At 41.1% G+C, this 21665-nt stretch overlaps 1 protein-coding gene across 6 annotated transcripts in view; it reads right to left on the bottom strand.

Annotated features, from left to right (window-relative positions):
* TJP1 (tight junction protein 1) overlaps window positions 1-21665 on the bottom strand; it is a 316033-nt gene that overhangs the window by 94466 nt on the left and 199902 nt on the right. For all 6 annotated transcript variants that reach the window (XM_030577350.1, XM_030577352.1, XM_030577351.1 and 3 more), the window contains one exon: window positions 13878-13934. In XM_030577350.1, the coding sequence (XP_030433210.1) occupies window positions 13878-13934 (57 nt within the window). The remainder of the gene's footprint in view (window positions 1-13877; window positions 13935-21665) is intronic.

Genomic DNA, 21665 nt, shown 5'->3' with positions numbered 1-21665 from the left:
AATACATGTTACTTAACTGTGAACACTGATGGATTTAGGTGACCAGCATGAGAAGAAGAGAACAAAAGAGGTCTACCAGCTGAAACTACAAATCAGAAAATCTGATTCCAGATCTAGCTCTCATGTAAAAACATTAATTTGGCTCACCATTTAATTAGGGCTCCAAAATCATTCCATCATAAATGTCTAATTTCATAACACAATTTTTCTGAAACAACATCATGAGGGCAAAAAATGTCCATTTTCCAGCTCTGCCATCATATTAAATTTTCTTGGGAAGTCAAGCAAAATCTTATCATTTAGAGATGGTACGGATGCGAGAAGCAGCATCACTATTTTCTGCCATTTCAAAAAAAATTGTATCTACTCTTTAAGACAGAGCGAAAATACAAGGAGAAGAAATTGAAAAACTGGATGTGGACAATTTTTAGTGGCTTTGCATAGTTTGACAAGAAACTTGCATTTATTAAATTTATGACCATTTGGACTTTCTCCTGTACATAACTCAGTATGCAAATTTCCACTCTCTACAGGAGCATACATACCGAGAAATGTACCTTGGATGCACATTTTCAAACAAACATTCTTTTGCCAAAAAAAATTAATTTAAAACCTGAACTTATTTTCCATAAATTCAATTTTGGGTCAAACTCTAACATTATTCATTAGTTGCTGGAGTAAGGTGAACATGATTTACCCCTTTATTGTGTCAATTTCAATGATCCCAAAGAGTCAACGTTTGAAGAAAACTGGTCCATGGTTTTAAATTTATGAACATTTAACTTCAGCAACCCCCAGTAGTACCTTTACTCTCATATACGTAAAAGGGTATGTGTACAAAAAAAAAAAAAAAAGACAACATTAGGTGAAAGTAAAGTCTCTAGTAGTAAACTTTAGGGAAAAGCTTTAATAAACTTCCTGTAATTTTTTATATTGCAAAACTGGAAAGTTCAAATAAAACTCGAAAAGATGGAAAAATATGAAAGTTTCCATTTAACAACTTACTACAAGTCACTGACATGTAAAACCCTCAGATATTATGATAATTTGGCCAAGAACCCTGAGAGATGGGAATACTTTAAAACTTGGAATGCTGATGACAACTGGGGACATTTTAAAATTAAGTCCACTGCAGTTTATCCACACACAACACAAGTAACCTGATTACCAAGTTTGAGAAGTCTGCAGCCACATAAGCCCAGCCATTGTAGAGACAGATGAGATAAAGTGGTTGTGAACTTTTCATGACTAGGAGAAAGGGGAAAGAGACTTGCACATATGAACTGTTTAAAAAAAAAAAAGGAATATTCTCTACAAGCTTTGAACACAAAATTTAATTCCAAGTTGGAAGAAATTCACAAGATAGGCAGGGGAAATAAGTAGAACTCATTTCTAAAAACCTTTGCTTCTGGGTACAGAAAACCTGATTATCTCTCCGTAGGAGGGGAATTAGCTGATATCTCTATCAGATGAACTATCAAAAGGCAGGCTCAGATCTCTTATGAACTAACAAGTAGCCCACTATGTTAGGGAATGCAATAAAAAAAATACTCTTTTTTAGAAGTCAAAGACAACGATCTTTTGTGTTTCAAAGCATAGCTTTCTCTTGTAAAAAGCTTTAACAAAATTCAAAGAGACTTCTTAAGAGCTACCACCACTGGAGTTCAGCAAGATACTGTATTCCATGCTAGCACACTCAGACCTCTTACATGCATAGATATGTTCCTGATTCTAGAACTGGTGAACTCGAAGTAACTGGATCAGGTTTGATTAGATTAGATTAGAATAAAACTAGATTAGAACACTAGAACTCACATGCCTAGGTTGCAGCTATTAGGATTAAGAGTGCTCTGACCCCAAAGAGGAAGCAAAATCAGAGGCATTTCAAGTCGTGTTTTCCTGCAAACAAGTTCATTGAGGTTCTCCCCCCTCTTCTTGGGAAAAAGTGAATTTACTGTGTTGTCTTTTAAAGACCACTGGGAATTTTATATTTGGCTTAGAGAATTTGTCTTCTCTAGACTACAGCCAGCCTCCAGTAGCATCTGAGGAAGGATGCATTTGGGCTACAGACAAACTGCTGCTTAACACAGTAAGCATGAGCAAGCCCTTCCCTTCAATGGATTGAGAACAACAGTATTTCCTGTTGTGAGGGGAAAAAAATGCTGTGAGAAGTATATGAATGGTCTTAATTACACAAAATTTAACTGCAACCTGGACTTGCTGGCTCTGGTGGGCTCCTCAATGAGTCTAAGGGTCATGGTCTGTCAAGAGTTCTTCAGCTGAGACTCAAAGCAGAGAGTGTATGGCCCCTGAATAAAACTAAGAATCATGAATGTCAGGGGTAATGCCAATGAACCTCTTACGGTTCCAATGGGAAGGGCATGAGCTAAAGGTTCAGCAGTGGAGATGTCCCCCCAATGAGTCTCATAAGGATTGCACCTCTGGAGCTTCATCCCAAACTTCAAGTGTTCTTGTCAATTAGATTTGCTTAAAAATAGCATTTTGTCTCTTTTCAAATGAGTTCAGTACAAATCTACAGCAATATACTGAAAACAGAACAAGAGCATCTTGCAACATCTATGTAACAAAATCTTTTTTAAAAAAGTCTTGAACTATTGCCATTATTTGATTTATACTTGAGCTCAATGTGCAGACACTATACTACCTCATCACATGAAAGCAGCAAGAGAATCAAAAGGATGTTATACAATTTCTAATTTGTTAAAGAATAAACAGAAAAAAGTGGATGCTTATCAGAGTTGGGAGAATAACTGATTTTTCAGTTTGCAGACAGTTCTGAAAGGTTAACAAAATCAATTTGGGTTAAACAAAACGTGAAACATTTCAGCAAATCAGAAAGTTGACAAAAACTCATTTCTTGTCAAAGCATTCGTTTTATTAGAAATGAACTGATTTGTTTAGCTAATGGACACATCTTCATATAAAAATAATGGAAACGAAGGACTAGATTCACAAAATGGTCTGTGCCCCATCTTACAACTTTCAGCCCAATTCTTAGGGCACTCACCCAGGATGTGGGAGACCCAGGTCCAATTCCCTCTTCTGCCTGATGTGGAGAAGGAGTTTGAATTAATAGTCCACAACTGATCAGCAGCAGACAGTGGTAGTGTAGAGTTAGTACACTGTATTACCGTATAGTATTTACTACTGAAACCTTCTGACTTTTTAAAGCATAATACTGCTCTGAAAAGCAATTATGTATAAAATGGCACCTTCTTACTTAAATCCACTTCCTGCTGACTTTGACTTAACTAAATTACTACATTGTAAGTCATGAAAAAGCCAGAATAGCTTTGAGATAGTAAGAGGAATTTTACCCTAGCATGCATCTCAGCAAATAAATCATTCACTAAATTCCATTGGAGAATGTTTACTGTTGTGATGCCTGTGCCAGAAATAACCTGACTGAGTTTGAAGGAGTGGCAGCCAGGAAAAAACACATTTTATTTGTAAACTGAGCAGGTTTGATGTTGAAGTCACTGAGGGACTAATGAAGAACCCCACAATGTCATTTCTCATAAATGAATTGCACTTTAAAACACTGGCCTTAGTCATGATTAAATAAGAAGCAGCCATTTACATGGCTATTTACATAATTTAAGTGCTGTACAAATGAAGACCCTGACCCTACCACTGAATCCTTGTAAAACTCATGTGTGTGTGTGAAGCCACAGTGAAGTTAATGGAGCTCCAGAGAGATCCACTTGGGTCCCAATCCTGCACAATATATTAAATCTCTGCACCCCCAAGAAGTACCACTCATTTTTTAAAAAAGGGGCGGGGGAAATGCGGGGGAAAGGGAAGCAAAGAGCAGATAAGAAACTTTCAAAGTAACACAAAGGAGATAAGGATTTGCAGACTGGCAATGAGGAATTCCTAAAACCTGTCTGCCTCCTGACAAAATGTACTACTTTATGAGAAAAATATGTTTTATGAAGGGAGGTAAAGTTATTTTTTACAATGCAGACTTCGTCACTGCAATTCTCCTTCAACAAAGCAATTACCAGCAGGGCACAAATGTGAGCCTTAAAACACTGGGTGAATGAAAAATCAGTCATTGAGGAATTCGGAACCTTCACTGAACCACACACACACTTTACAACTCAAAGTACTGATGCTTTCCCTTTACCTCTCAAATGGTTGCTTATTATAGTATATGCTGAGTGGTTCTTATTACTAAGTATTTCTTTTACAATGCACATTACTTTTACTAGGATTATCAAAATTAAAACTAAACTAGAAATGAAAAAATGTACATATGGCATGTTCTATCATACATTTATGTGGAGTTTTTCTGGTGTTTATTTCTTAATTTATGCAGTGCTAAGTATCAGGGGGTAGCCGTGTTAGTCTGGATCTGTAAAAGCAGCAAAGAGTCCTGTGGCACCTTATAGACTAACAGACGTTTTGGAGCATGAGCTTTCGTGGGTGAATACCCACTTCCTCAGATGCATGTAATGGAAATATCCAGGGGCAGGTATATATATGTGTGCTAGCAAGCAAGCTAGAGATAACGAGGTCAGTTCAATCAGGGAGGATGAGGCCCTGTTCTAGCAGTTGAGGTGTGAAATCCAAGGGAGGAGAAACTGGTTCTGTAATTGGCAAGCCATTCACAGTCTTCGTTTAATCCTGAGCTGATGGTGTCAAATTTGCAGATGAAGTGAAGCTCAGCAGTTTCTCTTTGAAGTCTGGTCCTGAAGTTTTTTTTACTGCAGGATGGCCACCTTAAGGTCTGCTATAGTGTGGCCAGGGAGGTTGAAGTATTCTCCCGCAGGTTTTTGTATATTGCCATTCCTAATATCTGATTTGTGTCCGTTTATCCTTTTCCGTAGCGACTGTCCAGTTTGGCCGATGTACATAGCAGAGGGGCATTGCTGGCATATGATGGCGTATATTACATTGGTGGACGTGCAGGTGAATGAACCGGTGATGGTGTGGCTGATCTGGTTAGGTCCGGTGATGGTGTCGCTGATGTAGATATGTGGGCAGAATTGGCATCGAGGTTTGTTACATGGATTGGTTCCTGAGCTAGAGTTCCTATGGTGCGGTGTGCAGTTACTGGTGAGAATATGTTTCAGGTTGGCAGGTTGCCTGTGGGCGAGGACTGGCCTGCCACCCAAGGCCTGTGAAAGTGTGGGATCATTGTCCAGGATGGGTTGTAGGTCCCTGATGATGCATTGGAGAGGTTTTAGCTGGGAACTGTATCTCCAATGCATCATCAGGGACCTACAACCCATCCTGGACAATGATCCCACACTTTCACAGGCCTTGGGTGGCAGGCCAGTCCTCGCCCACAGGCAACCTGCCAACCTGAAACATATTCTCACCAGTAACTGCACACCGCACCATAGGAACTCTAGCTCAGGAACCAATCCATGTAACAAACCTCGATGCCAATTCTGCCCACATATCTACACCAGCGACACCATCACCGGACCTAACCAGATCAGCCACACCATCACCGGTTCATTCACCTGCACGTCCACCAATGTAATATACGCCATCATATGCCAGCAATGCCCCTCTGCTATGTACATCGGCCAAACTGGACAGTCGCTACGGAAAAGGATAAACGGACACAAATCAGATATTAGGAATGGCAATATACAAAAACCTGCGGGAGAATACTTCAACCTCCCTGGCCACACTATAGCAGACCTTAAGGTGGCCATCCTGCAGTAAAAAAAACTTCAGGACCAGACTTCAAAGAGAAACTGCTGAGCTTCACTTCATCTGCAAATTTGACACCATCAGCTCAGGATTAAACGAAGACTGTGAATGGCTTGCCAATTACAGAACCAGTTTCTCCTCCCTTGGATTTCACACCTCAACTGCTAGAACAGGGCCTCATCCTCCCTGATTGAACTGACCTCGTTATCTCTGGCTTGCCTGCATATATATACCTGCCCCTGGAAATTTCCACTACATGCATCTGACAAAGTGGGTATTCACCCACGAAAGCTCATGTTCCAAAACGTCTGTTAGTCTATAAGGTGCCACAGGACTCTTTTATGCAGTGCTGTAATTTTTCAATTTTTCAGCCATTACTGTGAATTAGCCAGGTTCCACTGTAGTTCTGAGTCCTTAATCACTACGGTGTAGTGCCATCCAGTGTTATACTGAAAAATATTTTTGTTTGAGAAGTACGTTTGAACGTTTTAGGCCTTGTCTGTATAGTTGAAACTGTGCTAGCTATAGCCTTATTTAAATATGGTTCTCTGACTGATTCAGACAAATTTTATGTTAGGAAAGTTATGCTGCACAGTATTGCCTCACCCTTGAAGTAACTTCTAGAACAAATATGGGAAACAACTGTGCTATCATTTCCTGTAACAGATATGGTATCTAAAAATTGCCCACAGCAAAGCTGCTAGCAGCAACAAGTCCTTGCCAGTCACCATCTTTCCTCTGTGAAGTCAGAGGAGTTGAATATCAATAGAGTTCAGGGAGTTTTTAAAGAGCCGCAACCTAAATGAAGATATTTGTTCCCCATCAGAAGGGCACTGAGGTTAAATACATTAAAGACTGTAAAACGTTGAGATACTATGATAGTGGGGGCTATAAAAGTATCTTTGATAGACACATGCATGAATCATTTTTAAATAAACTGGCAAAATTTTTCCCCTGCCACATCTGTTGCCCACTTAGATAAACAAGCCATCTTTTGTCACTAAGAAGTATCGAACCAAACTCCACTACCCAAGTCCACATGGAGTTATGAAAATACATAAAGCTAAAATCACACTGTGAAATCAGTCTGTTCCACTGCCTTACTTGGCTTCACTCCATAATACACATATTAATAGCATTTAGGTCTTACAGAAAAGCATATGGACAAAATCATGGCAATTCTGAGGAACTGTGCCAGCAGACTAAATATTTCTTGGAGAAATACAATGAGCAGCCAACCTAGTGTGGAAAGGGGGTGTCTCCAGTTTGATCCATCTCTGCAGCACCTCCTTCTGTGCTGCATCTGAATAATTCAATGCTAACTTGCTGCTCTCAGCTGTTTCAGGATGAGCAAATTCCAGAGGGGCTCCTTTAGTTCCCTACTCCTGTGAAGAGAAATTTGAATCTTGAAGGCCAACACATCAGAGACTAGATGGATGGAATCTGCAGCAGGTCTCTTTAGTCTGGACTCATGGAACTACTGAGAGGGCAAGTAAGTCATGCAACCATATTCTTATAACTCCTGGGGAGGTGTTTTTCCCCTACATCGTTTTAGTGCTCTGAAGATTGATGGCTGTGACTGAGGTCAAAAATTAGCCTCTTATATGCCTGTATTGTAAGGTTATATGGTAGCCACCTCATCTACTTGATAGCTTCTGAGTTGCTGACAAAGTCTGAAAGTGAACAAACAACCACAAAAAAACCTTCTAAAAGCTACCTCTTCCTTCACATCTCCATCCCAAATAGTGACCGGTTTAATATTTTTAAACAAAACCAAAAATCCCACATTAACAATTAGAGGGGCTTGCATTTGGTGTTTAGTACAGGCTAAGTTCTTGCTATCAGTGTTAAACCTTGTGGTTTACAACAGGACAAGACCACCAACTACTCAACATGTAGATGTAGGTATACATTTGTAGTGGCTAGAACAGTAAGCACACATGACAGAACCACAGACATGGGAGAATGTCATTCTGGAAAATGGGAAGTGTCCAACAACTTTAACATTGTGCAGAAAAACACATACTAAAATGGCACTTTGATACCAAGCAGGAACATTATGAAGTTTTATATATTTAGTATAGTGCTGTTGCTCTCAATGAAAATAGAGGCCTTGTTGAAACAATAAATCGCTTTGCAAAATTCCAGTATACAACCATTTCCAAAAAGGCAGCAGCTCCTCTGGGTCTTTTGCTAAATACAACTTTTGGAAGGGCAGCACCTGCACTTCATTGCACTGTAGTGTATAGTGAAAGCTAAATTCAGAGGCGCATAAAAACAGCATTCTGCCCTGCATGACTGCCTTCATGTATGTCACTCAGTATTACTTTAAATGTTCGCAGCTATTGACAGTGCCCCAGACAAGAAAACTGAAGGAAGCTCACTATGGGTTTGTTTCATGGGGAATGATCTAAAATATGAATTTACTCATGACCTCACCAGGATTTGAACCCAAACCCCAAGAAGTAAAGATCACCTTACCGTATCACATTCAACAAACTGGAATATTTTAATTTTTTGAAACAAGAATTAAATGAAAAGCTACAGAAAGAGCACTGGAAAATTAAGTCCTACATATCCACAGCAATGAAAGTGACAATGCAAACTTAATCAAATTGCTGTGCTAATGTGCCTTGAACATTCTGAGAGAAATCTATCTCTAGGCCTGAAAGGGCAGTTCATTCTTTGTGGACTATTCCATTTTTCACTCTGTGGTAAGACTGCCAAAAAGGGTCCTACATATTATGTAAGCTACACCACTCAGATACCCTGACACCCCAATATTCACCACTGTCATGTAATTAGGATATGTTTTGTACGAAGTATGTCTTGTGAGGTATCATTCGAAAAGTCAATCTACTAGACATTAATATCTTGTTGGATTGTATGTTTTATCATCATATGTGAAATTATGAAGTTTGGCAATATATGTGTTACTGAAACATGTTGTGAGTTGAAAAAAACATCCACAAGCATCCTTTCAGGTACAACAATAAAAAGGCCAAACAATTTTAATGGCTTACTGGGGAAATGTACATAAGCACAAGAATGACCCCAGGAACTGTGTACAATAGAAACCTCTCAGATATAGCCCTACAGAATGGGAACTGTTTGACCCAGGAGACAGCAAAAGAGCTTTCCAGCAAGTGGGAAGAAGATATAAAAAGGAGGACAAAGGCATCATGAGGATACCTCACTCTCCCTGTAACAACACACCCGGAAATACCTGAGGGGCAAGGGCTGAACTGTGGGAAGTGATGGTCCCAGGCTAGAAGGATTCTTAGCCTGTGTATGAAAACCTGGGAAAGCCAAGGCAACTTGTGCCTTAAGAATCTGCCAGCATGTTTATCACTCAGGGTGAGAATTTGCTAATTTATATACTATCTAGTGTGTTAAACTCAGTTTGTGGTTTTTGTTTATTTACTAAAGTAATCTGCTTTGATCTGTTTGCTATCCCTTATAATCATTTAAAATCTATCTTATGTAGTTAATAAATTTGTTTTTGGTTATTCCAAAACCAGTTTGTTGAATTCATAACTATGGCAGGGGGGAGGAGAGAAAGAAAGCTGTGCACATCTTCCTCCACATTGAGGGAGGCGGTGGATTTCACGAGCTTACGCTGTACAGATTCCTGTGCAGCGCAAGACAATACAATTTTAGACTTACACTCGAGAGGGGGCATGCACTTGAGTATTGGTCAATTCCAGAGCTGAGTCTTTCCACACAGAGCTGCTGATCTCAGTGTCAGTGTCTTTCTGCAGCTGGGTGTGGCCTTACCGGTGCGTGTGCTGGAGGAGACTTGAGGGCCTGACTCAGCAGGGCAATGTCAGAGAACCCAGACTGGCAGAACCAGCAGGCTCAGGGTACCCCAATACACCAGGTGGAACTCCAGAGGGGGCAGTGGGCAACCTGTCACACACAATATCAGATGTTCACAACTTTCCATCACTACCAGCTTGAGCAAGATTTGAACTAGTGATCAAGAGGCACAGACATAGGCCTTGGCTACACTCACACTTTACAGCGCTGCAACTGGGGTGTGAAAAAATACCCCCCTGAGCACTGCAAGATACAGCGCTGTAAAGCGTCAGTGTAATCAGGGCAGCAGCGCTGGGAGCCCGGCTCCCAGCGCTGCACACTACACCCGTAAGGGATGTGGTTTACATGCAGCGCTGGGAGACCTCTCTCCCAGCGCTGCCGCTCTGACTACACTCATACTTGCTTTGAAATTCCAAATGTAGCCATACCCATAGATATATCTATATCATAGGGCAGCTCCTTCCTGGGACAACCTCCAGCTGTAGGGTTGCTGCTGAACAAGTGCACCTGCATCAGTTTCCCTCCTTCAGAGTCCTCACTAATTCCACACCAGGCTCTTTCTGCTCCATACCACTACTTTTTGGGTGCAGTATATTACAAAAATGTATGGCACAACAGTCCATAACTAAAGTCCCAAAACAGAGTCTCTCAGAGCAAAATATATACAGTTTTTAAAATCCACATCCTCGAGTCCCTATATGCCCTACATAGCACACTCCGGCATCATCCACCATACTTGGGCTCTTCATTCGTGCTCTCCTGACCTTTTAGCAGGACAGTCACCTCAGCCCTTCTAGCTGGAGTGCAATTCCATTTTTCCTAGCTGAAAACCCCATAACTCCTGTGCTGGAAGTTCACCCTGCCCTGGCTCCAACTTTCCACTGAGATGTCAATGGTTAAGCCCCTCCACTAGCTTTAAGCTCTCTCCAGCCCTTGGCTTTGTCTCCCCATGATAAGAAAAGTCAGCAGATGACTCTTGCTGCTGCTCTCTGGCCTTCAGCCTCTGAGCCCTAGCTCTCTGGCTTGGGGTAGTCAACTGACAAACTCCTCTTGCTGATCTCTTGCCTTCAGCCTTTCCCCAGGACCCACCTACAGCTTTTCTGGTCTCTGGCAGCTCTCACCTGCCAATCTCACTCCCAACCAGCTCTGACCTGCCCTTTTCTAGACTGCCTCAGGCCTGGTCTACCTTAGAATTTACATCGACCTAGCTACGTCCCTATGGGATGTAAAAAAAATGTATTTCAGGGGGTGACATAATTAAGCTAACCTAACCCCTACTGTAGATGTAGCGAAGTCAATAGAGGAATTCTTCTGTTGCCCTAGCTATCACCCTTCCATTGACTCAGACATAGGTTAGGGATTTGTTACAGGAGTGGGTGGGTGAGATTCTGTGGCCTGCATTGTGCAGGAGGTCAGACTAGATGATCATAATGGTCCCTTCTGACCTTAAAGTCTATGAGTCTATGTAAGAAGAATCTATGCTGTGGTGCTACAGCAGCATAGCTTGGGCTGTGCTGCTATAGCACTTGTAATGTAGACACTGCTGCGGTCCGTACTCTAAGAAGGTTCTGACTAATCAGGTCTGTCCCAGCTCTAGGGCCCAGGAGCCCTCTTTCAAGCCCACTTGGGGGTCAGCTGATAAGTCACAGGCACACGGTCTTCTTCCCTCTTAAAGGGCTAGTACCACCCTCTAACAATTTCATTATCATTTTATTAATCTATTTAGGAAGTTAACACGTTTCAGTACTATGGTCTATACACACTCCCAACTTCACATGTTTTCCCCTGAATTTATTACTCAGGTCTAATTTATCAATTTGTGTCTACTGCTCCTTTCTGTCCTTCTCTCTTTATTTCTTGACTTTAGTATCTTTTCCACTTTAACAATTGTTTTCTATAGGTCCTTTTCCATCTCACCTTCACAATCTCCCCCAGAGGTTCAGAACACATTCTGTAGATTAGCAGCAGTGTAACAAGGCAATCAAATTTAAGAAACAAAAGTTTAGAACTAGTCTTGACCCTGTGATGCTGCTTTGGAAGAGGATTACTTCTCAGCTGCAGAGCAGACTGAAGCAAGAGTCAGCCAGCCTGATGTATACATGTAATCCTAATATGCATACTTTCTCCAGAGGCAAACCCAATGTCTTGAAAAGTATGTATGTGGGGTGAATGGTGTACTATAACCCTTTATTAGTACAGGATAGTGGGAATCCATTGAACCTTTCTCTAGCACTAATATGTTTTAAGGGTTGGTTTGTTTGTTTTTTACTTGAAAGATTTACATTATCAATGTTGATATTAGATAAAATATTGCATTAGTGAATTAATGTCACAGCATTAAAAGAACATAATCAAAATGTGTGTTACAGTTGATATTGAAGTCCAATCAATTTAAAATTTACATGGAATTAAGTCATTTTGTTATTAATGATGTGTGAACTTGTTAATTATGTGTATAATATAGTAGCATACATTTACATTGTGTATACCCCTGTAACTAAATAACCTATCAAACGAGAAAGAAGCCTTGTGGAACGTAACAAAGAAATTTAACAGAAAAGTGCTAATTTCAAAGCAAGTGATCAGTTTGTGTGATGGGGCCATGGATCAGCCTTCCCATCGCACTCCCCCTGCCAGTTGCTGGCCCAAGCCAAGGAATCTAATGATCCAACCAGACGACCAAATTAAGTGATGAATTCTGGTCACATGCCACCTGAGGTATGTTGCACATGTGCTAAGAAGATTGTGTGTGATAATCGGAGGTCAAAGACTCAAAATACATTCTTTACTCTCCAGCATCAATGGAAAAGCCCATCTGGGTAGTGACACTGTCAACTTGTTTTCTGAAGAAGCTTCAAGTATGGATTCAAGGAAAGATCCTGGATCTCTGGACTCTTACAGTGAAGTGTACCAGACGCTAAGCAGAGCTGCCCAGAGACAAAGACTTTTGAGAAAGTGGCAGTTTATAACATCACTGCCACTATTTGGAATTACAAACTAACTCACCTGTACATATATTTTTACGTGCTTTAACCTCTCAATAACTCTTATTTCCTTTTCTTAGCTAATAAATCTTTAGTTAGTTTAGTATATAATTGGCTACCAGCATTCTCTTTGGTGTAAGATCTAGAGCAATGGTCCCCAAAGTGGTGCCCTCGGGCACCATGGCGGCTGCCAGAGCATCTATGTGCACCTGCGTACTGTCCAGCCGACGCACATCCGCTGAAATGCCGCCAAGAAGCAGCGTCATCCAGAGGTTGCACCGCCGAAATGCCAATGATTTTTGGCGGCATTTCGCTGGCGACGCCTCTGGATGACCCTGCTTGTCAGAGGCATTTCAGCAGCGACGCCTATTGTTATTGCCACTTCTCAGCATTTCGGCAGATGCTCGTCCACTGGCCACAGCCCTCGGTGGCTCGTCGTCTCACACCCGCCACACGAAAAAGGTTGGGGACCACTGATCTAGAGTATCAATTGATCAGGGGTAAGTGACTGGTCTCTTGGAACTTGGAGCAACCTGATGTGGTGTGATTTTTGGTTTAAGTGACCTTTTATCATAAAAAGTCCAGTTTGTGTGAGTGGCAAGATAGACTGGAGAGTCTAAGGGGACTGTCTGTGAAGCCATGGTAAGACTGGTATTGTGATCCAGGAGTTCACATCTGTCACTGGTGTGGTGAAATATAAGTATAGAACACACCACCAGCATAAGTGGTTTTCTGACAGTCTGCCCTGAGGTAGGCACATTCAGTCGTGAGCCACTCCAGACAGTGTGACAATTTATAAAAACAATCTACTCTGCCTACCACAGGTCAACACAAGCAGATGACTGAGGCCTCAAGCACAATTTCCAGCCAATTCTGGTCAGTACATGGTCAAAGTGTCAAAGTATGTGTATCAGAAGTACAGGTTTGTACCAACTATTCTCAAATGGAAATTTTTATTTGTGGAAATTGTATTCTATTTACATTTAACTACACTGTCCTATAAAAGTTTCAGCAAAACAAGCATTTGCAACACATTTGTGTGTTTTAATTACACAGTTATACTGCTAAAACTCTTAGCTTTGCAATGCATGAACTACACTTCAGCATAATTTTCAGTCGTGTGGGGATATGTACAAAGAAGTTACCTAAGAAACTCAGGCAAGATCAAGAGTGACTAGGTAATAAAGTTGTCTTCTTGGCAAGTTTTACCAATAACTACTGTTTGAGCAGAGAATTTACAACAATTCTAATTTTAAACAAAGGAATGTGACAAAATCAGTTTCCTTTTCTTTTGCTTCCTGACATCTGGCTCTTTTCTATTGTTTTCAAAAGCTGCCAGTATCCTGAGTTATGCATACAGAATTAATTGCTGTAATAACTTACCCTGTGAAGGGTCACTGTGTGTTGTTCCCATATAGCTGTTTCTTCCATTGTTGTGCTCTGATTTAAAAAAAAAAAAAAGTGAAGTTAGATTTTGCTGTCAATATGTAGAAGTTCTTCTGAGCTGTGCAGTACCTCAACTGTAAATTGACAAATTTATATTCATAGTTAGCTACTCATTGGGAGTATTAAAGCTGAGGAAAAACAGATTTTTTACATAGAGACAGGAAACAGCTCAATGGAACTTCCTCGGTTTCTAACTGAAACATTCGGAAAAGGACTCCTCATTATATTCACCTCATACTAGTTGCATGGCAATTTTCAGTGCCTATACAAGTACTACGTTAGTACTATTGCTCATCTAGTGGCTGTGCAATTTTTGCTTATGTAACTGCACTTTCCCCCACACAGAAGTTTGCCTTTTCAGAACCAAGTGAAAAATACAGAAAGAAATTGCATCCAACTTTAAACACTGTGTTTAGCAAACCCTTCCTTCCACCCAAATTCAAACACTGAATTTCAGAGAATCCTAACAGATCCAATAGATGGCTAGACAGTCCCCATTTGGTTTTACCTTATTACAGAGAAAACCTAAATGTGTCACTTCCTATTTTCTTGAGTTATTTCAATAAGAATTTGAGTACCAAATGAACATTGCAGTACTACTTTTTCAAAGAGGTTCTGAATTTCCTTGATTCCCAGTTGGCAGGATTAGGCCCCAAAAGGAGATTTTAATTTAATTTTTAAAATAAATTTCATTGTTTATTCTTTGTGCCTGTAATGTTAGGGATATGTTACAAACTATATTTAAATTTCTTTTATATCAGCAAGCTTTGATCAGAGATACAATGAAAATGTTTAGAGAAAAGTGTAAGGTCTGTGGAGTTGAACAAAAGGATGAAATTCCAAATGTTTCCAACCCTTGGAATTATAATTAAGTTTAAGAGAAAATGTATAAACATTTGTTATGTAGGTTCCCACTTGTTCAATGAGCAGTAGTGAGTGCTGTTGGTCTAATGTCCAGTTTTAGTTTTGCTATAATCAAATGTTGAGTTATTAGCTTCTGATAATACCTCAGGTTTTGTTAGTATTCCACCATTTATTTCTGTTCTAATTAATTTTCTCTCTCTCTCTCTCTCTACGGAGTACAGTACACAAGCTATTGTACTGTACTGTGCACAGGGGTCACATTCAACTGACTCTGCAGTTCAATTAATGCTAATCTTTTATCTGAACTGCAGAACAAAACAGGGACCCCATGTAAGGGAACAAGATTAGACAGTAGCAATATAAAAACATTTACAAGCCCTGAATTTTTGCCTTGAAAATAAAGACTTGCAAGTCTACACAGTGTGCCACAAGAAGTGGGCAATGAGGGGAAGAAAAAAGCAGCTAGTAAGGACCAGGAAGGGGCTTTGGAGAAGGAGCAGGAAAGTCAGTAGGCAATATATGGGAGTGGCACTGAGCCTCCACCTATCCTGCTGAAGAACTGTCTTGCTTTTCGAAGTGAGTGTCCAGTCAGCCCAGAACCTTTCATGGACAAACAAATCAGACATCTATTTAATAAAAAGTGAATATAAATAGGTGAACATACTCAAAAGAAAGTTTCAATAAAAACAGGTCTAAAACCAGAAATAAAACAAACAGTCTTAACTTGGCAGCCAGCAGTTAACTGTACCACCCTATGTCAAATACTAAGACTCAGTGCAACAATATATACAGATGGCTTATGATACAAAATGAAAATAATATCCATTACTATGCTCTACTTTTGAGAACTTTATCCTAATACCAGACACAGAGTGTGTACTCTTATCCCCTCATTCAATACCTTAAAAAGTTACATCAGAGTATTACAGGTATATAGAACACTTTACAGGTAAATACTAAGGTCCTTGCCTGACCCTAAGAAGCTTACTTCACACTTGATACTAAAATGCCTGGTTTTCTTTTTTCCTAGTGCACATTGTGTTTCCTAAAGTGAACTGATTTTTCTTACAGTAGAACATATTTTACTAAACTGCAACTTCCTTTCTATTACATACTACCCAACTGATTTGAATTAGAAAGATTATGGCTTTTTAACTCTTTCCCCTAACAAAAGTATGGCATTTAATAGTATAATTATGCCAAACACTTAAATACTGAACACATTATCATGAATATAGCACCAGTGAGAGATTGTTTACATACTAAAAGGAAGTCACCTTAGCAACAAAAGAAAATCCATCTGTTTGTTAAGCAAGTAATACCAGCAAATGTTACTCATTTCCTGATGGTCTTATTCACCTAGCTTAAAAAATAAAAAATTAGTTTTCGCAAAAAAGTTCTTTAGCCTGAATACTCTTGCCAAGCTAATGAAGAATTGTCTGTCCTAGTAAATTAAGCTCTCTTCATCCAATTTTGTTGAAAAAACACCCATTCATTTATATTGTGGTTTGTTAATGTTTCTGGCTGATTGCTGTCTTTGTGGGCCTTAATATTGGAGTCAACAGCAGGAGATGAGGAAACTGCTGAAGTGCCTTATAAGGCATGAGTGTAGTAAACAGATCCCACAACTCAAGATGCTCCATAACTTTTTATAGTAATCAAGTACTTGTCTGGGATTTAAAACATACATATTTCATTTTTTCTGAACAATGGCAGCCTAATTTCTACTGTTTAGTGATACATCTAATTCCTTATGATAATTCATAGACTCATAGGTCAGAAGGGACCAATATGATCATCTAGTCTGACCTCCTGCACAAGGCAGGCCACAGAACCCTACCCATCCACTTTTATAACAACCCCTAACCCAGGACTGAGTTATTGAAATCCTCAAATTTGGTTTGAAGACCTCAAGCTGCAGAGAATCCACCAGCAAGCGACCCATGCCCCACGCTGCAGGGGAAGGCAAAAAACCTCCAGGGCCACTGCCAATCCGCCCTGGAGGAAAATTCCTTCCCAACCCCAAATATGGCGATCAGCTAAACCCTGAGCATGTGGGCAAGACTCACCAGCCAGCACCCAAGAAGGAATTCTCTGCAGTAACTCAGTTCCCATCCCATCCAACATCTCCCCGCAGACCACTGAGCAGACTTATCTGGTGATAATCCAAGATCAGTTGCCCAAATTAAACTATCCTATCATAACATCCCCTCCATATACTTATCAAGCTTAGTCTTAAAGCCAGAAAGTCTTTTGCCCCCACTACTTCCCTCGGAAGGCTGTTCCAGAACTTCACTCCCCTAATGGTTAGAAACCTTCGTCTAATTTCAAGTCTAAACTTCCTTATATCCAGTTTGTACCCATTCGTCCTCGTGCCTACATTAGTACTAAACTTAAATAATTCCTCTCCCTCCCTAACGTTAACCCCCCTGATATATTTATATAGAGCAAGCATATCCCCCGCAGCCTTCTTTTGGCCAGGCTAAACAAGCCAAGCTCTTTGAGTCTGCTTTCATAAGGCAGGTTTTCCATTCCTCGGATCATCCTAGTAGCCCGTCTCTGGACCAGTTCCAGTTTGAATTCATCCTTCTTGAACATGGGACACCAGAATTGCACACAATATTCCAGATGGGGTCTCACCAGCGCCTTATATAACGGTACTAACACCTCCTTATCCTTGCTGGAAATACCTCGCCTGATGCATCCTAAAATCGCATTTGCTTTTTTTAACAGCCGTATCGCATTGGCGGCTCATAGTCATCCTGCTATCAACCAATACCCCAAGGTCCTTCTCCTCCTCTGTCGCTTCCAACTGATGCGTCCCCAACGTATATCTAAAATTCTTATTATTAATCCCTAAGTGCATGACCTTGCACTTTTCACTATTGTATTTCATCCTATTACTATTACTCCAGTTTACAAGGTGGTCCAGATCTTCCTGAATAGTATCCCTGTCCTTCTCCATGTTAGCAATACCCCCCAGCTTTGTGTCATCCGCAAACTTTATTAGCACATTCCCGCTCTTTGTGCCAAGGTCAGTAATAAAAAGGTTAAATAAGATTGGTCCCAAAACCGATCCTTGAGGGACTCCACTAGTGACCTCCTTCCGCCTGACAGTTCACCCTTCAATATGACCAGCTGGAGTCTCCCCTTTAACCAGTTCCTTATCCACCTTACAACTTTCATATTCATCCTCATCTTTTCCAATTTAACTAACAGTTCCCCATGTGGAACCGTGTCAAACGCCTTACTGAAATCGAGGTAAATTATATCTACCACATTTCCTTTATCTAAGTAATCCGTCACCTTCTCAAAGAAGGAGATCAGATTGGCTTGGCACGATCTACCTTTAGTAAATCCATGTTGCAATTCGTTCCAATTACCATTGACCTCTGTGTCCTTAACTACTTTCTCCCTTAAAATTTTTTCCAAGACCTTACATACTACACACGTCAAGCTAACAGGCCTATAATTACCCGGATCACTTTTATTCCCTTTCTTAAAAATAGGAACTATGTTAGCAATCCTCCAGTCGTACGGCACAACCCCCGAGTTTATTGATTGCTTAAAAATTCTCGCTAACGGGCTCGCAATTTCACACGCCAGTTCCTTTAATATCCTCGGATGGAGATTGTCCGGGCCCTCCGATTTTGTCCCATTAAGCTGTTCAAGTTTGGCTTCTACCTCAGTTGCGGTAATATCCACCTCCATATCCACATTCCCGTTTATCATCCCTCCATCATCGCTAAACTCCTCACTAGTCTTATTAAAAACTGAGGCAAAGTACTTATTTAGATATTGGGCCATGCCTAGGTTATCCTTAACCTCCATACCATCCTCAGTGTATAGCGGCCCCACTTCTTCTTTCGTTGTTTTCTTCTTATTTATGTGGCTGTAGAACCTTTTACTATTGGTTTTGATTCCCTTTGCAAGATCCAGTTCAGTGCGGCTTTTAGCCTTCCTCACTTTATCCCTACATGTTCTGACCTTACCAAGGTAGCTTCCCTTGCTAATCCCGCCTTTCTTCCACTCCCTGTAAGCTTTCTGCTTTTTCCTAATCCCCTCTCTGAGTTGCTTGCTCATCCAGCTTGGCCTACAACTCCTGCCCATGGTTTTTTTCCCCTTTCTTGGGATGCAGGCTTCCGACAATTTCCGCAGCTGCGACTTAAAGTAATTCCAGGCCTCCTCCGCATTTAAATCCACAAGTTCCTCCGTCCAATCCACTTCCCTAACTAATTTCCTTAACTCTTTAAAATTAGCCCTCAAGAAGTCGAAAACCCTAATCCCAGATCTACATTTGTTTATCCTTCCATCTAGTTTAAACTGAATCAGCTCATGATCACTCGAACCAAGGTTGTCCCCTACCACCATTTCTTCTATGAGGTCCTCACTGCTCACCAAAACCAAATCTAAAATGGCATCCCCTCTCGTAGGTACTTCAACTACTTGATGAAGAAATCCATCCGCTATCACATCCAGAAAAATCTGACCCCTATTATTCTTGCAAGCACTCGTCCTCCAGTCTATATCCGGGAAGTTGAAGTCTCCCATAATCACACATTTCCTCTTTGTGTTTACTTCATTAAAGACATTAAAGAGGTCTCTATCCATATCCAAATCAGATCCCGGTGGTCTATAGCACACCCCAAGCACTATCTCAGGGGAAGCTCTAGTTGCTTTTTACCCAGTGTGATTTTTGCCCAGACAGACTCTGTCTTATCCATTCCATCGCTTCTTATTTCATTACAGTTAATCTCATCATTGATGCACAAGGCTACTCCACCACCTTTGCCTTTCTTCCTGTCTTTTCTAAACAGCACATAGCCTTCAATACCTGTACTCCAGTCATGAGTACTATTCCACCAGGTTTCTGTTATCCCTATAATATCCGGTTTCACTTCCTGCACCAGTAGCTCCAGTTCCTCCATCTTGTTACCTAGGCTCCTTGCATTAGTGTACAGACATTTTAATTTTTGGCGTTTGGCGTCAGTGACATTCTTTCCCCCGTCGTGCACAGACATTCTACCCCCAGCATCACCCGTTACTCTGGTTTCTACTCCACTATTCCTCCTTGGATCAATTCTTTGGTCCGCAAGGGTATCCCCTCTCACTTTGTTTACTTCCCTCTCCAGGTTATATTCCGGCGTGGAGATCTCTTGAACATCTCCCAACCATCTCCCCCAACTTCCTAGTTTAAAGTTCTCTTGATGAGGTCGGCGAGCCTCCATCCTAGAATTCTATTTCCCTCCTTACTTAGATGAAGTCCATCCTGAGCGAACAGTTGTCTATCCGTAAACGCTTCCCAATGACCGTACATCCCAAAGCCCTCCTTATAACACCAATGCCTGAGCTATCTGTTGATCGCCATAATCTTGTCACTCCGTCGCCCTGCTCTAGGAACCGGCAGAATCCCACTGAAGATCACCTGAGCCTCGATTTCTTTGAGCGTCTTCCCCAGTCTGGCATAGTCCTCCTTGATACAGTCCAGCGAGTAACTAGCCGTATCATTTGTTCCCACATGAAGGACAATCAACGGATTCTTTCCCGCTCCTGCTAGGATCCTATTCAGCCTCAGGTCCACATCCTGTATCTTAGCCCCTGGCAGAGAGCACCCCCTTCTGTTCTCCCGATCAGGTCTAGTTACAGGTCTGTCTATTCTTCTCAGTAAAGAGTCTCCAATCACGTAGACTTGCCTTTTCCTGGCGACAGTGTGATTCTCCGATCTATCCCCCACACCAGCTGGCCGCAAGTCCTCTTGATTTGTATTCGCCCTTACAATCCTCCTAGGGCTCATACTTGGTGTCGCCTCCATTGACTCCTCCCCTCCTTCTGCAGGACTAGCTGCTCATCTCTTTTTCCTTGCCCTCTCTCCTTCAGCAGCCTGCTGTGCTCCATCTTCATTTTCCAACTCAACAAACCTGTTCCTGAGTTCTATTTCTCCATCGCTGGCCCGTCTTTTCCTCTGCCTGGTTCTCCTAGTCACATGCTTCCACCGTCCACTTTCCTCACCCAGCAGCCCCTCCTCAGAGTTCTTTGGTCCTGCTTCTATCTGCTCGTCTGAGCTTATCCCCTGTGCCTCATCATGTCTGTGTTCCACCATCTGCTCAAACCCCCTTCTAAACTTAGCCAGAGTTTCCACCTGCATCTCCAGTCCTCTTATCTTTTCTTCCAGCAGGTCTATCAGGCAGCAATTCAAAATTAAGCACCAATATTTCACTTCAGGTTACAATCTGCAATGTTACAAGCATCAGGCAAATAAAACTGTGCACCTATAAATCACCATACACTTGGGTAAAGACATGATAATGAACTAGGCCATAAAAGTATGCTCAAGAATAAGACAATTCAATCAGAACGCAACGCCATTATCTTATTGAATGACAAAACTGACATGGACAGAAGCATATGCAATATTAAACAATGAAACTAATCCCAGGCATTATCAGCTGGTTTGCTGTGTCTTTACTTGACTACCTGAGTCATCACCAATACTGAGTTTGAAGCATTTTTGCCCCAGCCCTTCTGACTAAACTTCAGAATCACTGCTACCCATTAAGTTACATCACTTCCGACTAATGACAAAAAAAAATTTCATCAATTTAAGAATGCTTAAAAAAAGAAAGGAGACTAAACATTAAGAATATATGTGTTCAATATTCAACAGATTTGTGTATTTAATCTTCATTCATTTAACTCGAGAACAATTTCTAATCCCTTTCCTAGTATATATGTAGGGCCCTATCAATTTCATGGCCATGAAAAACTTGTCCCAGACTGTGAAATCTGATCTCCCCTTGCTGCTGGAAGCACCTCAGCTGAGGGCTCCTACCTGCGAGTCCTAGCCTGGCTGGGGAGGGATAG

Source organism: Gopherus evgoodei, chromosome 10, assembly GCF_007399415.2.
Source record: "Gopherus evgoodei ecotype Sinaloan lineage chromosome 10, rGopEvg1_v1.p, whole genome shotgun sequence".
Classification (NCBI taxonomy): domain Eukaryota; kingdom Metazoa; phylum Chordata; order Testudines; family Testudinidae; genus Gopherus; species Gopherus evgoodei.
The sequence above is the reverse complement of the archived record's forward strand: the minus strand, read 5'-3'. Positions and strand labels throughout refer to the sequence as shown.